At 40.9% G+C, this 17,109-nt stretch overlaps 1 protein-coding gene across 3 annotated transcripts in view; it reads right to left on the reverse strand.

Annotated features, from left to right (window-relative positions):
* Window positions 1-12,130, reverse strand: part of TPD52 (tumor protein D52) — a 131,445-nt gene extending 119,315 nt beyond the window's left edge. For all 3 annotated transcript variants that reach the window (XM_070802737.1, XM_070802736.1, XM_070802735.1), the window contains exon 1: window positions 11,577-12,130. In XM_070802737.1, coding sequence (XP_070658838.1) covers window positions 11,577-12,129 — 553 coding nt within the window. In that variant the 5' untranslated portion in view covers window position 12,130. The remainder of the gene's footprint in view (window positions 1-11,576) is intronic.
* Window positions 12,131-17,109: the final 4,979 nt, after the last annotated feature.

The raw sequence follows: 17,109 nt of genomic DNA on the forward strand, positions 1-17,109 counted from the left end.
ATTTTTACTTAAATTTCACAAATAGTTGAGGTATAATCAGCCTCAAAGAGGTTGAGTGACTTATCCAGTGTCTCATGACCAGAAAACGATGAAAACCAATTTTCAACCCAGACATACCTTCGGCTCTAGCATTCTTTACCCTGAATATTTTCAACCGGTTCTGGTGCCTGAGGACAGACCACATTCTGGGGTGGATACCAGTCTGAGTGCTCCCTCCCCCGTGGTAGCTACCACAGAATGGCATCATTTTGAACAACACCTTTCATTATACTTTTAGGTAGCATAAGGACAGGAACACTATGGCCAAATAATTCGGATTGAAAACCCAGCTCTGTCTGTGTCAAGCTTTGTGCCCCTGGAAAAGTTATTACTCCATTTTCTCACATCTTGTTTCTTCATTTGTAAAACAAGGATGTGGCTCACAGATTTGCTCTAAACATTTTCAAAATGAAACATGAAAAACATTTAGAACAGAATCTGGTATACGGAAAACCCTGAGCAGATGTTGTTGCTGGTATTAGTGGTAGTAGTGGTATTACTAAAAGTTGCCCAGTAAAACCCCAGCTAGAAAACTTAGGTTATTATAATGCAGAGCTTGAAGTGGTGTCCCTTCAGATTCCAATTCTGTTTTAATTTGTTGGAAGGAAAATATTTCTAAAAAGTGTGAAGTGTTCCCAGCCCTTTAAACTGATTTGCAAATGTAGCTGAAACTGTTCTTGGCCACCAGTTACCCTTTGAGAAACAACAGGTGTGGGACAAAGGTTTTGTAACAATCTCCACATCTAGCAGAGAATGGGGAAGTCGTGATCTCTCAGCTTCTGTTTCCTCATATATAAAACAAAAATGATATCAATCCTATTACCTTGCATTAGGAAAGACTGAATTGAAATAATACGAAGAAAAATTAGAAGGAGTTGTGCAAAAAGCAGGTAGAATCATCATCCCCACTGCTAATAAACTGATATACCAAAAGTGATATACTCAGTATATACCAAAATGGAAAGTTGGTCATCAATTTGCTAAAATGCTCCAGCCAGCAGAAATGTTTGCATTTTCCCTCTTTATATAATTTTCATTCTGTTAACTAGTAGCAAACCCTTTCCGCCACTGTCAACATCTCCACTGCCCTTCTCAATTTAACTGAAAGAAAACTAAAATGTATCAACACCATCTGTGCCTCTTAAATTCAGGATACATTAGAAGCAAATAACTACTTTTGATGAAATAGCATAGAAAACATTTAAGAAAGTTACTTAGTGAGCACTACATCCAACTTCCTTTGGAGAATAAACATTTAATCAGCACTGTCTCCTCCTCTACTTGTAAATGTATACATAAATACTCTTATGTGTACACTGGAGAAGTAAAGTACCAATTTGGCTTCTATTTACAGATCAGACTTTCAGTGATTATGTATAAAACTAAAAGCACATTTGGAACAGGTATTCTTGTCTCCCTGCCAAACTATTATCTTTCCCTGTTAACTGTTTCTATCTAATCCCATGTGACTCTATATACGCTAGAAATCTTTCTAATGAATATTTGTACAATAGGATAAACATTTATGGAGTACCAACCATGTACACACTTGAATGAGAGTCTGGAATACAAACAGAACAGTCTCCTACTGACACTTCATTTCTAACCAAGTACAAATCTTAATGGGTTGGATAAACTGCTATCTTTATTCCTACAGCCCTATTCATTACACCATAAGCTCCTTTACCACACCACAATGCCTCCAAAAAGCTCAGAATACAAGGGGTGAAGTTTAATCCTATTAAGTAAATTCTCAATCCAAAACTTTATATGGTGATGTTTTATATCATTTTTAAGCTGACATTTACATTTGCATAGCTGTAACATGAAGTACAGTCACCATGCCTATAAGCCAAAGCATGGAAACTAATAGTCCTACCTAGAACCACTACTTTCAGTATTGATTACAAAAGCATCTAAAGAGAAGACATAAACACAGAGAAAAAAGTATTGAAGGCAACTGAGAGCCATGACAGTTACTCTAAAAACTGTCACCAAGAAAACATCTGCTCTTCATAATGTCTTCTGTTAGAAAAATAACATGAAACATAACCAAAACCAAAATAGAAAAAATAAATATTTTCCTCAAAACACAAAGGTTTACTATGAACAGGGGAGAAGGGTGGCAGCAGAAGAAAGCAAAGACACAATTTTAAAGTAAAAGAGAGGACTTCCCTGGTGGCTCAATGGTAAAGAATCCGCCTGCCAATGCAGGGGACATGGGTTTGATTCCTGGTCTGGGAAGAGCCCATGCGCTTTGGGGCAGCTGAACCCGTGCTCTCAAGCCTGTAGGCCACAACAACTGAGCCTGTGCACACAATTGCTGAAGACCGCGCACCCAGAACCCAGGCTCCACAACAAGAGAAGCCTCTGCAATGAGAAGCCTGCACACCACAGAGAGTGGCCCCTGCTCGCCACACCTAGAGAAAGCCCACACGCAGCAACGAAGACCCAGTGCAGCCAAAAAATAAGTCAATTTAAATTTTTTAATTTAATAAAATAAAAAGATATTAAAACAATGAAGGAACAACCAATGTCAAAAGGGGAACACAATGGCTAATATCATCTACAGACTCTTAGAAGGTGGAAAACATTTAAATGAAAAGAGATGGCATTTTTTTTTACCTATAAGCTTTCTAATTCTTTTTTTTCCCCAAAGCAATGACATCTGTGCAGAAAAAGAAACAACCAAGAGTGACAAAGGCATTTACAGAATGGGAGGAAAATATGTGTAAACCACATATCTCATAAGGCCTAAGTATCCAGAATACATTAATAATTCATAATCCAATCATAGACATTTCTCCAAAGAAGACACAAAGATGACCGAGAAGCACTCAACATCACTCATCATCAGGAAAATGCAAATCACAACCACAATGAGATATTATATTATCTCAGCTCAATTAGGAAGGCCCCTATCAAAAATGAAAAGTGTAGCTAAAGATATGGAAAAATTAGAACCACAGAGGCTCCCTCTCTGCAGGCTCCCTCTCATTGGTCCCTACAATGTTCTCTCTAAAATAACTTGGTGAGAATGTAAAATGGTATGGCCACAATGGAAAACAGGAGAGAAATTCACAAACCAAACAAAACAAAACACCTAAGAACAGAACTACCATCAGATCAGATCAGATCAGTCGCTCAGTCGTGTCCGACTCTTTGCGACCCCGTGAATCACAGCACACCAGGCCTCCCTGTTCATCACCAATTCCCGGAGTTCACTCAGACTCACGTCCATCGAGTCAGTGATGCCATCCAGCCATCTCATCCTCTGGCGTCCCCTTCTCCTCTTGCCCCCAATCCCTCCCAGCATCAGAGTCTTTCCAATGAGTCAATTCTTCGCATGAGGTGGCCAAAGTACTGGAGTTTCAGCTTCAGCATCATTCCTTCCAAAGAAATCCCAGGGCTGATCTCCTTCAGAATGGACTGGTTGGATCTTGCAGTCCAAGGGACTGTCAAGAGTTTTCTCCAACACCACAGTTCAAAAGCATCAATTCTTCGGCGCTCAGCTTTCTTTATAGTCCAACTCTCACGTCCATACATGACCACTGCAAAAACCATAGCCTTGACTAGATGGACCTTTGTTGGCAAAGTTATGTCTCTGCTTTTCAATATGCTATCTAGGTTGGTCATAACTTTCCTTCCAAGGAGTAAGCGTCTTTTAATTTCATGGCTGCAGTCACCATCTGCAGTGATTTTGGAGCCCCCAAAAATAAAGTCTGACACTGTTTCCCCATCTATTTCCCATGAAGTGGTGGGACCGGATGCCATGATCTTCGTTTTCTGAATGTTGAGCTTTAAGCCAACTTTCTCATTCTCCACTTTCACTTTCATCAAGAGGCTTTTGAGTTCCTCTTCACTTTCTGCCATAAGGGTGGTGTCATCTGCATATCTGAGGTTATTGATATTTCTCCCAGCAATCTTGATTCCAGCTTGTGTTTCTTCCATAGGAACCAGCAATTTTATTTCTGGGTATTGAGGATTTCAGAACAAGTCCCCCTCAAACTACCACTTTGGAATTGTGACTATTTTGAGCTGACGGCAATCAAAATCCAGCAGACTGAGGAAAACCTTTTATTTCTCCCTTACCTGTCTAAAAGAATTTAGATAGAGTATCTGGTCCAGGAAGGGAACTATCACAAGAGATTACTACAAATAGTCCAGGTGAGGTGGGGTGAACTGCAGGCAGCTGGACTGGGGCTAGAGATCAAAGTCCTCTCTGGGCCCCATCGTCCTGCAGGGAATGGAAAACACTTTACCAAACCTTCTCTCCATCTTCCTGTGAATTGTCTTTCTCACCTTTCAAGACCCAGAACCCTATCCCTTTTCTCCATAGCTCAGAGCGTCATGTAAGTCTCAACTGGCTAAATGCCTGAGGGTCTCATATTCTTGTAGGACCCCCGAACATATGCAACTAAATTTGGTTTTCTCCTGTTAGTCTCCCCTATGTTAATTTAATTATTAGACAAGCCAAAGAACTAAGAAGGGTAGGGAAAATAAACATTCCTTTCCTACAGTATATACCCAAGAGTGGAAAACAGGACATAAAAGAGAATTTGCACACCCATGATCACAACAGCCAAGAGGAGGGAGCAACCTAAATGTCCAGTGAAGGATGGACAAAGAAAATAAAAGATGATAAAGAAAATGTGGCATACATACACACTAGAATGTTATATAGCCTTAAAAAAGACAGAAATCCTACAATATGCAATGACATGGATGAACCTTAAAGACATTATGCCAGGTGAAATAAGTCATAAAAAGACAAATACTGCATGATTCCACTTTAATGATCTATCTAAAGTAATCAAAGTCACTGAAGCAGTAAAGAGAATAGTGGATACCAGGGGCTGTAGAGAAAAAAAAATGTGTGTTGCTCAGTGGGTCCAGGGTTTCAGTCATCAAAATGAAAAGGTTCTAGAGATGTGTTACACAATAAAGTACATAGAGTTAACAATACTATCCAATACACTTAAATACAGTTGTGATAATACATTTCTTGTCATGCATTTTTACTACAATAAAAAAGCAGTAATAATTATGTTTCCCAGAAAGCAATTTGGCCAAAGGCATGAAAAACCTAAGCATATTCACATCCTTTGTCCTGTCTCAAGAAATTTATCTTAAAACACTTTCTCTTTAAAGTATTATAATAGCTAAAATAAAAAGCAATCTATATTCCCACAAAAAAAAAAAAGTTAAACATCAAATGCTGAAAGAGTACAGTCGTCAAAAAATACAGTTTGAAGATACTTTTTTCAATGGTACATTAAAATTCTTATTATCTAGTAGTATCCAAAATGCAATATAAAATTGTATATATAGTATGTACAATACAACTATGATGAACATATACTGGGATATTCAATAAAGAAAAAAGCAAGGTAACAGGTCTAATAAAAAAAAAGAGAGAGAGAGAAAGGGAAATGAGGAGGATAGAGAACAGGAGAAGGGAAGAAAGCTATATCAACTACATTTCTGTTGGATTTGCATCCAGACCAAGTTGATTCTAATGTTCATTTGGAAATAAAATCTGGCAGAAACAGCTAGAAAAACATCTAGTAATAAAAAGAAAAATAGAGTGATCAGGAGAGACTAGTCCTTCCAGACATTTTAACATGTTATGAAACCACAATAATTTAAACAGTTTAGTTGCTAGGACAGAACAGGGGGAAAGAAAAGAATACAGAAATTTAGCACTGACAGCAGCAGTGTTTCAAAGATCCATTCGTGAGTGAATGGTGCTGGACAACTGAGGAGCCAATTGAGTTGGGAAGGAGGTTAAGATTCATAACTCACATTTTTTAATCAAAATAAACTCCAGATGGATGAAAGATTTAAAGGTAAAAAATAAAAACATAAATTCAAAGTGAGGATAGCATCTCTATGAACGATTCAAAAGCCTGAAGCTATTAAATGAAAACTGCCATCAACTAATATTTCTGCTCAGAAAAAAAATCACCAGAAAGTCAAAAAAGAAACAACAAACTAGGAAAAAATATAATAGCAATTCATGTCATGAAGAAATCAAGAAGAAAAGGATAAAACAATAGAAAAAACTGGCAAGGTATATGATCAGACATGTCCCAGAAAATGAATATAGATAGATCTCAAACATATCAAAAGAAGTATAATGGCCTTCATATTAAGAAAAATATATAATAAACACAGCCTGCGAAACATCTTCCCCCCCACAAGAGAAGCAAAGATGAAAAATGTGACAACACCCTGGCCACATGATAGAGAGAAGCAGATGCTCACACATAGCTGGTGGATTATAACTGGCACCACTTCTATGGAGCAGAATCTAGCACCATCAAAATTGAACAGTCACATTCTTCTAAGAATTCTTCCTACAGATACACCAGCACATTTATCAAACAATTTGCATACATATTTATTTGCTGCAGCTTTGTTTTAATAGCAAAATATTAGGGGAAACCTAAATGTCCCTCAATAGGGAACAAGTATCATCTGTTATGGTACATAACATGGTACATCTAAAAATAGACATCTACAAATAGCCCTGAAAAATGAAACAACTCTATATAACATTGTGTTGAATGATCTCTAAAATATATACTATAAGTATATACAGTATATATAGACATATAGAAGATAGGTGTGAAATAATTTGTGCACTACAGCTTATACAACACACACACTAATACTGTACATATTTAAATATAAGTGTGTATACCTACATAAGTAGAATCTCTCTGGGTGGATGGAGAAGAAACTGTTAATAATGGTGACATCACTACCCAAGAGAAATAGCCAAGGAGACAGGAATGGAAGGGAGATTTAACATTTTGCAACCTTTTAATCATTCTGAACTCCATCATGTGCATTAATTACCTGGTCACACTAGTCAAAATGATGCTGCAGAAGGGTATTTTAAAATACTGAGTTTTAAAGAAGAGGCAAGATACAAGATGACATATTCAATAAGAGATTATTTTGTGATTTGTTTAAAAGGACAGCTATATGGATGGATACAAACCAACATGCTAACAGTGATTTTCCAGAATAGGATTATAGGTGGTTTTATGTTCTTTCTCTCATGTGTATTTTCTGATTTTTCTAAAATGAACAATTCCAAAAAAATAAATAAAATAAAATAAAATGAACAATTCCTCTCAGCTACCAAGAAGTGTTTTTAATTCAAACATTTTTTAACTTGCATTAGACATTAAATCCCTTGATCCCTTGGACATTTATTCTAATGAAAATACACTGCTAAGATTATGGTTTCTGGTACCCACCCAGTTTAAATAAAATCTGGGAGAGTCTCAGAAGAGAGATTTTAAAACAGTCAACAATTAAACAGAAATAATTAAACCTACAAGGAAAATAAAATAACGTGAGCCTCCAATACAAGGACCAGGAGGAGCACAGAAGGTCAGGGGACTTGGGTGTTCTCTTCAGTTGGGAACCTTGAGTGTATTTGCTTTTATTGTGTACATAGATTATTCTGTTTTGAGATCTCACTGATGGATCACAACCCCTCCTACCACTTAGCTCTCCCCTAGGGACCAAGCAGACTGCTGCATAGAAACAGATGCAGGAAGTGAATGCAAGTTAACAAAGACATTATCACCATATGGAAAGCAAGACTTGACCAAAGAAACCATGATGCTGAGTGACTCACACCCAGAGATCTGTGAGCAGACCCTCAAAGCTGTTACCTATTCATTTCTACATTTGTTTTATCTGTAAATCAACAACACCTCACCATTTTGTTATTCTGAAGGCATAATTACCAGGCTGAAATTATAGTGACCTATTATCGTGTCACTGTTTCATTGCAGGCTTCCCCTTTCCCCAGTTGCTTCGACCATAGCAGCCTTCCCCTACCCCCTTAAGATAAAAAGCTGTGGTGGTGTTTTAACTCAAACACAGATAAAATGCTTAGTGGCTAGGTGACTGTCAATATAATGGTGCTAAACTACAAGTTATTACTAATATAAGAGAGTGTGTGCCTGTGCACGTGTATGTGCACACGTGCTTAATTATGTCTGACTCTTTGCAACCCCATGGACTGTAGCCCTCCAGGCTCCTCTGTCCATGGAATTTTCCAGGTAAGAATATGGAGTGGGTTGCCATTTGCTCCTCCAGGGGATGTTCCCAACCCAGGGACCCAACCCACGTCTAGTGTCTCCCGCATTGGCAGGCAGATTATTTACCACTGTGCCACCTGGGAAGCCAATATAAGAGAGTACTCGAGCACGATTATCTATTCAGCCCCATAAAAGGCAGTCAGGAGTTTTTTTACATGCTGTATTCTACAGTTAGCAGGCCGCTGCACTTTCAAGGTGGGAAATGGCACACACGTTGAGTGTGCTGAACCCATAGAAGCTCCTAAGAGGCAGTATGTTGTTTATGGTGAATTTTAAATCATCTGATGTTGACTGCTCTCAACATAAGCAGAGTACTGTATACAGAGTCTGGGTATGGGGGAGGGCACGAAAAATAGGCAAATCTCAGACTGATACTGAAAAGCATTCAGAGTACAGCGCTGAAAATAACACTGTTCATTTCAAAACATTATAGCTCTATTCAATAAAATCAGTAGCAAAAGCTAGATTTTGACAACTTCATATAAGAAGGAACAGATAAGGAGACATTTCATTCTTGAATGCAGAGACATGCATTCAAGACAAGTAGTAGGCCATTTAATTTTGTATCTAGAGGATTTTATTTTCCTGGCCACGCTGTGCAGCATGTGGGATCTTAGTTCCCCAACCAAGGCTTCCCTTCATTGGGAGCACAGAATCTTAACCACAGTACCACCAGAGAAGTCCCTAGAGTATTTTTTAAAGGGACAAACACAACAAAATCCACACATGTTAAAAAAGTAAGTTAAATCCTAAAATATTATGATTTGCTTTTAGGTACTTTGAAAAAAATCACAATTCAGCAGACAATCACAGATTTTGTATAAACCTTATTCCAGCCAACACACTTTGCTGGTGAACCTGCAAGTTAAAAATCCAGGTTCCCTTCTCCCTTTCAGCCAGGAGTCTACATGGACTTGCTCAAGACTGAATTGTCTCCTCTGCTAGCTCAGAGAGCTGACAGATAAACTTACTCTCCACACCCACTGCAGTCTTATCAGCAACTTTGTCCATCCAACCAGAGTTCTGTTTCTTTAAAACACAGAGAAAAAGAACAGGAGGAAGTGGGAAGCAAGTAACCAACTCAGAGGTTTCAGGGGCTGGAAGGAGACTGGCCCTTGGGCACTTGCCTTTCATCTGAGGCAGTCAACAAACATTTCTAAAAAACTGTGTGCTGTGGGAACATAAAGATGAAAAGACAAAAAAGAGGCAGAAGGAACCCAAAGTATAAGGAAACGCCAAGTGGTTGTTAAGACTGCCAAGCTATGTAGCCTCAGTTGACCTTGCCCAGGCAGCTAGCTCGTCTTTCATTTAGAGTCTGGCGTCCAAGTTCTCCACTTTAAGAGGATGGACTTCCCTCGCCCTCTAAGAATGACAATTAAACGCAAGAAGTAACATGACTAACAAATATCTTTACCAAAGAATAACATCCGAAAATTAGAGACAGAAAAAGACTCCTCTTATAAACCAAGGGATTTATTAAACATGTCTTAGACACATATACACAAACACACACACAAACAGTAATCCTACAATAACCATATAAAGTGTATCAGCAAATTGGAATATTACAGAACTACTACTGGCCATGATTCTTACCAGCCAAACTAGAATACAAAAATCTAATAAAATCAGTCACTCCATTCACCTAATTCAAACACTAATATTTCATCTACTTTGAGGAGTACCAAACATAGCCACATATTCTAAAAACATCATTATGTTAAATATCACAGTGTAAGACATACACATGTATGCATGCTCACATGCTGGACACCCTCACTACCCCCATGAAAATCCAGATAGAAAAATACTGACTTACGTGGTAGCCTCTAGGCCTTCTCCTAACAATAATACACCTGAGACCTGTGAGGAGCTTTCCGACTCAAACATGTAAATGTTTACCATGTACAAATCACCAGGTTACTCAACTGTGGACAAAAATGAAATATATGCTTCTAACTTCAAGAAGTTTGAAATCTAGACAATATGTGGACACGTGTATATATGTACATATATAATGTATGACATATATACTATAAACTACATATTGTATGGGGCTTCCCCATTGCTCAGCTGGTAAAGAATCTGCTTGCAGTGCTGGAGATCTAGGTTCGATTCCTGGGTGGGGAATATCCCTTGGAGAAGGAAATGGCAATTCACACCAGCATTCTTGCCTGGGAAACTGCATGGACAGATGACCCTGGCGGGCTACAGTTCATGGGGTGGCAAAGAGTTGGATACAACGGTGCACACATGTACATACTGTATCAAATGAATGTAAGATGAGATTAATTTGAGGAGTTGAGAGAAAGGAAAAGCTGGAAGGCTCCAAAAATCCTATTTTACAACTGACCAGAAGTAAACTACACAACAGTATACATGGAATATGGTTTGACTTAAATGAAAACTCGTATGCATGAAGGCAGATACTGGAGAGTAGTAACAAAAAAAAAATTTGTGTTAAGACTCAAAATAGTAATAATTCCTATCCCCACTTCCCCAAATTAACCTCAATACTGTTAACTTTTTTTTAGCCTTTATATGTATATATTTAAAAGCTTGCCGCGAACCTGTGTTATGGTTAGTGTGGTTACTGTGTTACTATCAGTAAAGATTTCTAGGATGTGGCAATATTTAAATCTGAAAACCTAGTTCTACTATGCCACATCGCTCTTAAATAATGTTTACTGGAAGTAATTTCCCTTGAGATACTATTTTCAGAAACAAGTGCAGCCAAAGCTAGAGTAATCAGACTAAGGTTTTGTGTTGGAGGGGTTTCACCTTTGATGGATAAAAGAGGACCCTCGCTACGGAAAAATTCCCCGCCTCCAAACAAACCTAGAGACACTGCTCCACAATTGGGGGATGTTAAATGTTCGCAACCAAAACCAACGCCACGGGCTCAAATGCCACCAAAAATCCTAACCACGTTAAGGAGAGAGCAGAAAGTCTTCACGTGTGGCTGGGAGGGCTTCACGCGCCCCTCGTGCGGGGCCAAACGACCCACCGTCCCCAGTCCCTCAGTTTCCACCGGTCCCAGACCGAGGTGAGCAGGGCTCCCGGGCACCGCTTTCACCGAAGCGCTTCTCGATCCGCCGCCCCGGCTCCGAACGCCTGGCGCCGGCCCTCCGCCGCCTCCCAGAACCTTCTCTATCTTTCCCGTCCTCTCTGCTGTCTCCAACACCCGCGCACCCTCGCGCGGTCCCATCCGCCCCCTCCGGCCGCCGGTTCCCGGCAGCCCGGCCCCACCAGGACCTGGGATCCGGCTCCGGGGACGCAACTGGCGGCTCCAGCACCGCAGGCTCCGCACCTGCCCGGGTGCCAGGCCGCGCGCCGCCGCACCCCGGACCCGGGCCCCCAGCCGCGCGGCGCCGGGCCCCGCGCCCACCCCGGAAGCGCCCGCGCCCTCACCTTGCTCGCTGCGGTCCATGTCTCCCTCCCGCCGGCAGCCCGTCCCCGCTCGGCCCGCCCGCCCGCCCGCCGCGCAGCGCTCCTCCCGTCCTCCGCCCGCTGCTCCCGGGAAGTCCCCTCCCCCGGAGGCGTCGGGCGCGGTGGCGCCGCCCGCGCGAGGTGGGGAGCGCTTTCCCGGGGCGTCACCCAACCACCTGACCCCGCGGGCCGGTGCGCTCCGCCGCGTCGGCGCAGGAGGAGGACCGGCGGGCGGTGCCGGGCGGCGGGGCGGGGAGGGCCGGGTGAGCGCAGGCTGCAACCCGCCCTGTAGGAGAGGGGAAGGCGGGGACGGCCAAGACGCGGCAGCACCGTGGAGGCTGCGTGGGGACCGCGTGGAGACAGGGATGGCGTTACGTCGCACCCTCAAGTTATTTATCATCAGAAGTTTCCTCCGGGGCGTTGAAGATGCCCTTTCTCTGCCTCCCCTAACACCTGCTCTTCTATGCTTATTGAGTGGCAAACGCAGGAAGGTTATTTTCAAATGCCAGTGGCTCTTTTCCCACTCATTCTTCATGTTCTCCTGCTCCCAAAATAACACCCTAGACTGTCTACCAGAGTAGGTCCGAAACAGGCCAAGAGGTTAAAATTTCAAAGAATCTCTCGAAAAAATGATGTGGCCTTGTCTTTTTAATAGAGTGCAGGGTTTTAAGTGACAAATTCAGAAGATTTTCGTGCAATAAAATCTGACTATTTTGAGTGCAGGATTAAGGACCACACTCTGAAATGAGTTAAATGAATTAAATTAAGCAAAGGGTAGACTTATCAACAGGGATCTTTTGAAAATATCAAAAGGCTCATGTCCATTGATCAAGGGACAGTTTGAAGTTCCTGTAATAACACTCTTCGTAATTAGCATCAACATTCTGTTTAAGTGTTCTGCAGTTACTGTCTTCAATGAAGTCAGGTTGATTATTACATAGTTCTAAGGTGGTAGCCCAATTTCCAAGCCATCTGGGTCTAAGAAGGAAGGAAGCTTCCTTGTGTGCTACCTAGAGACTCTGGCTAGGCCTCTAGCCCGCATTGCCTGAAACATCACAGGAGTTTGGCTGTTGCTACTATGTTTTTAAATTAGCAATAGTTACCTGCTGCTGCTACTGCTAAGTCGCTTCAGTGTGTCCGACTGTGCGACCCCATAAAAGGCAGCCCACCAGGCTCCCCCGTCCCTGGGATTCTCCAGGCAAGAACACTGGAGTGGGTTGCCATTTCCTTCTCCAATGCAGGAAGTGAAAAGTGAAAGTGAAGTCACTCAGTGGTGTCCGACCCTCAGCGACCCCATGAACTGCAGCCTTCCAGGCTTCTCCGTCCATGGGATTTTCCAGGCATGAGTGCTCAAGTGGGGTGCCATTCCAAGTGTATCTGTTTCCCACCTGCATTGACAGCCTCTTCTCCTGAACTTTATTCGGTTTATCTCAATCCAATGAGACCTCTCCTCTTTGATTCTGCCTACTCCCACTGCACTTGGCTTCTCTCTTGTAGCACCCACCACTCTCACTCATCTCCCAGGCCAGCCTGCCACAGTCATAGGTTTATGTTCCCAGCCCCTCTAGGTTATAACCCAGCAGCTTATGAGCTCCAGGAGGTCAAAGATCGTTTGGGTCATCTTTTCACTGCTTTAATTATGCCACGCAGTGAATCAATATTATAAGTTTAGCTTTCAGACCAAAATTTCAAAATAAGATAAATTGTGTCCTCAGTCATGTCTGACTCTTTGGGGCCCCAGGGACTTCGTCCATGAGTTTCCCAGTCAAGAGTACGGAAGTGGGTTGCCATTTCCTACTCCAGGGGATCTTCCCAGCCCAGGGACTGAAACCGCTTCTCTGAGTTTTCTCATTGGCAGGCAGATTCTTTACCACTAGTGCCACCTGGGAAGCCAAGATATTAATATAAATTGTATCTACTATTACTAACAATCCAGTGTTTATAACAAAGAAGTGCAATGATATATCTTTTCTTTTTAAAATATTTATTTATTGGCCGCATGGCACAGCATATGGGATCTTACTTCCCTGACCAGAGATGGAACCCTGCATTGGACCCACTGCATTGGAAGTGCAGAGTTTTAACCACTGGACCTCCAAGAAAATCACTTGTTTTTTGCTCTTAAATGACCTTTTAAATGTAACAGTGAGGAGCCTGGTAGGCTGCAGTCCATGGGGTCACTAAGAGTCGGACACGACTGAGCAACTTCCTTTCACTTTTCACTTTCATGCATTGGAGATGGAAATGGCAACCCACTCCAGTGTTCTTGCCTGGAGAATCCCAGGGACGGGAGAGCGTGGTGGGCTGCCGTCTATGGGGTCACACAGAGTCGGACACGACTGAAGTGACTTAGCAGCAGCAGCAGCAGTATATTTTTGCATAGGCAGGAAATATAATGTGGTCAAGAATTTTTGACTAGCTGCTGCTCAGATAAAGGATTGGAAAGACAATCTCTCAACCTATGAACTAACTTGTGGACAAATAAATAGCACTTGAAAATAACAATGTTTCAAAATGTTATTATTCTTATCTTTTTAATTTGCTATACAGTGATGATCCTGTTAATGTGTGTTGGGAGAGAGAAATGACCTATTTTGAAGAGTTTGTATGCTTGTTCCCATTCGTGGCAGAGATGGCTAATTACCTACCCATATCCAACTTTACCATTTTTCTTCCTAAGAGAACTCAAATATAATATGAGGCACCGGTGTGTCCAGCTGAAACACTGACCACTTTAACCTCCCCTGCAGCTGGAGGTGGCTCTTTGACACATTCATGACCAATGAGATATGAACTAGAAACTTTCAAGAAATCATTAGGAAAGAAAGATTTGGCTGGATCTTGAGATGATCATTATAAGTGAAGTACTAGATCAGATAAAGAAAGACAACTAGTATATGATGTCACTTATATGTGGAATCTAAAAAGACAATACAAATGAACATATTTACAAAACAGAAACAGACTCACAGGCATAGAAAGCAAACTTATGGTCACCAAAAGGGAAAACGAAGGAGGGATACATTAGGAGTATGGGATTGACAAGCTTCCCTGGTGGCTCAGACGGTAAAGAATCAACCGAGGTTCGATCCCTGGGTTGGAAAGATCCCCTAGAAGAAGGCATGACAACCCACTCCAGTATTCTTGCCCAGAGAATCCCATGGACAGAGGAGCCTTGTGGGCTACAGTCCATGGGGTCGCAAAGGGTCGGACACGACTGAGTGACTAAGCACATGGGATGAACAGAAGCAGACTATCGTACATAAATAGATAAACAACTAGGATTTACTATATAGCACAGGGGACTATATTCTATATCTTGTAATAACCTATAATGGAAAAGAACCAGAAAGAATATACATATATATGTAACTGAATCACTTTGCTGTACAACTGAAATTAACACAATGTTGTAAATCACTTACACCCCAATTTTAAAAAGGCTTGACAACATTGTTTTTTTCTTCAGCTTCCTCCTTCCAGCCTAGAAGGGCAGCAGCCATATTGAAAGCATGAGGAAGAAAGTCAGGTTTGGCAGTGTAGAAAGTCAGAAAGAACCTGGGTATTCAGTGGCATCACGGAGATGTTTCTTATGGGAGAAAAATAAATGCCTGAAGTTTTTAAGCCACTAGAGTTGGCTTCCTGTTACAATGAGCAAAAAAAAAAAAAAAAAATCTAACTGGTACAACATACCATTTTAAAATTCCCATCCTGGCACATACCAACAGAGGTGGATTAATGCAACTCTGTACCTTAGGCAAATATTAACTTTTCTCTACAAGGCTAAATAAGCACTGTTTATGTTATAAACAACCTAGTATATGATAGTTCTCCAAAAGCCTACTTTTCTCTTGTGTCTTCCAGCTACTTCATTTTTTTTTTCTTGACAAATATAATCTGCACTTGTAACTCATGCTGTGTTATTTCTAAAATGAACAGAGTTTATGTTTTAGCACACTGAAGGGTCTCTGGAGAATGGTTAGCACTTAAACTGAGCACCTGGGTGCATTATGAGAGCTAGCTTTTAAAAGGCTAGGTACAGGCAAGAGAAACTAGATTTATTTTGTAGTGCTGTTGTTGTTAATGGTAATATGGAATTTTTTTTTTTTTTTAGTTTCTTTTTTCAAATACCCATTCATTGGTGAAATTTCTACCAACCAGAGTCTGTCTTCCTGCTGGAAAATATGATCACTTTTTCAAAATTGTGGTATCATAGGCCTTTAGTGGTTTGACTGATCAGAGTGCTATAACTGCCCTTAGAAAGAGTTTGGGTTGATAGACTCAGCAAATAAAAATGCAGGACCCCATTAAGAATTTCAGATAAACAGTGACTAAATTTTTAGTGTAAGCATGTCACAAATATTGCAGGGGATACCTATACTATAGCATAATTTTTTTTTTAACCTGAAGTTTAAATTGCACTGAGTGTCCTGTATCTTATCTGGCAATCCTAGACCCAGGTGACTGGGGACCCCAATACTGGGCCCCAGGCTTTAGAGATCACCCATGGGTGCCTTTCAAGGATGAGGAATCCTTGGCACAGAATAGACATACCTACGCATTCCTGTACCCTCTTTATACATCATGTTCTGGGTATCTGCAATGCTAGTCTAAAGGTGTGAGCAAGGAGTGGCTGATGGGAAAGGGTGGATCAAGATGGTCTTTGTGGCTGAGGTGCCTGTTCACAGGAGCATGCTAGGCTGCTCAGTGCAATTTAAATTTCAGGTTAAAAAAAAAAATTATGCTGTAGTATAAGTACATCCCCTGCAATATTTGTGACATGCTTACACTAAAAATTTAGTCACTGTTTATCTGAAATTCTTAATGGGGTCCTGCATTTTTATTTGCTGAGTCTATCAACCCAAACTCTTTCTAAGGGCAGTTCTAGCACTCTGGTCAGTCAAACCACTAAAGGCCTATGATACCACAATTTTGAAAAAGTGATCATATTTTCCATCAGGAAGACAGACTCTGGGTACTTGAGCTGTGGAAGTAAACAAGGTCCATATGCTAGGTGAAGGTTAGGAGGGCCAAGAAATCAAGAAGATTTGGAGAAATATTGATTGAATGACAGGTAATTAAGACTTAACTGCTTTAGAAAATATTACAGCCATCTTTTATTTTCTCAGATATGAAAAAAATTCACTGTGAATATGCTATAAACAGTTTTAAAATGCACAAAAATGGATGTTGGCAGGAAGGAGTACTTAATACTAATGGAAGTTAGACATGTAACTCCCTAGATGTTAACAGGAAGAGATCTCACATTATTGATTTTGGCTATGTTAAGAAAAACCATAGACCACTTAAACTTCCTTGCATATTTTTTAGCCACTTTGAGTTCTGTGTGTTTGTCAGATTACATCAGAGCTGGGTGGGGAGGGGAATGCAGGGAGAGCCATGGCCCCTTTCCTCCTGGAGCCTTAAATATCACTGTTCTCAGTATTTTCGTCTATCTTTAAGATATTGCATAATACAAATTGTATTAGTTATGTATAGATTCAATCATTAAGTG

Source organism: Bos indicus, chromosome 14, assembly GCF_029378745.1.
Source record: "Bos indicus isolate NIAB-ARS_2022 breed Sahiwal x Tharparkar chromosome 14, NIAB-ARS_B.indTharparkar_mat_pri_1.0, whole genome shotgun sequence".
NCBI lineage: Eukaryota > Metazoa > Chordata > Mammalia > Artiodactyla > Bovidae > Bos > Bos indicus.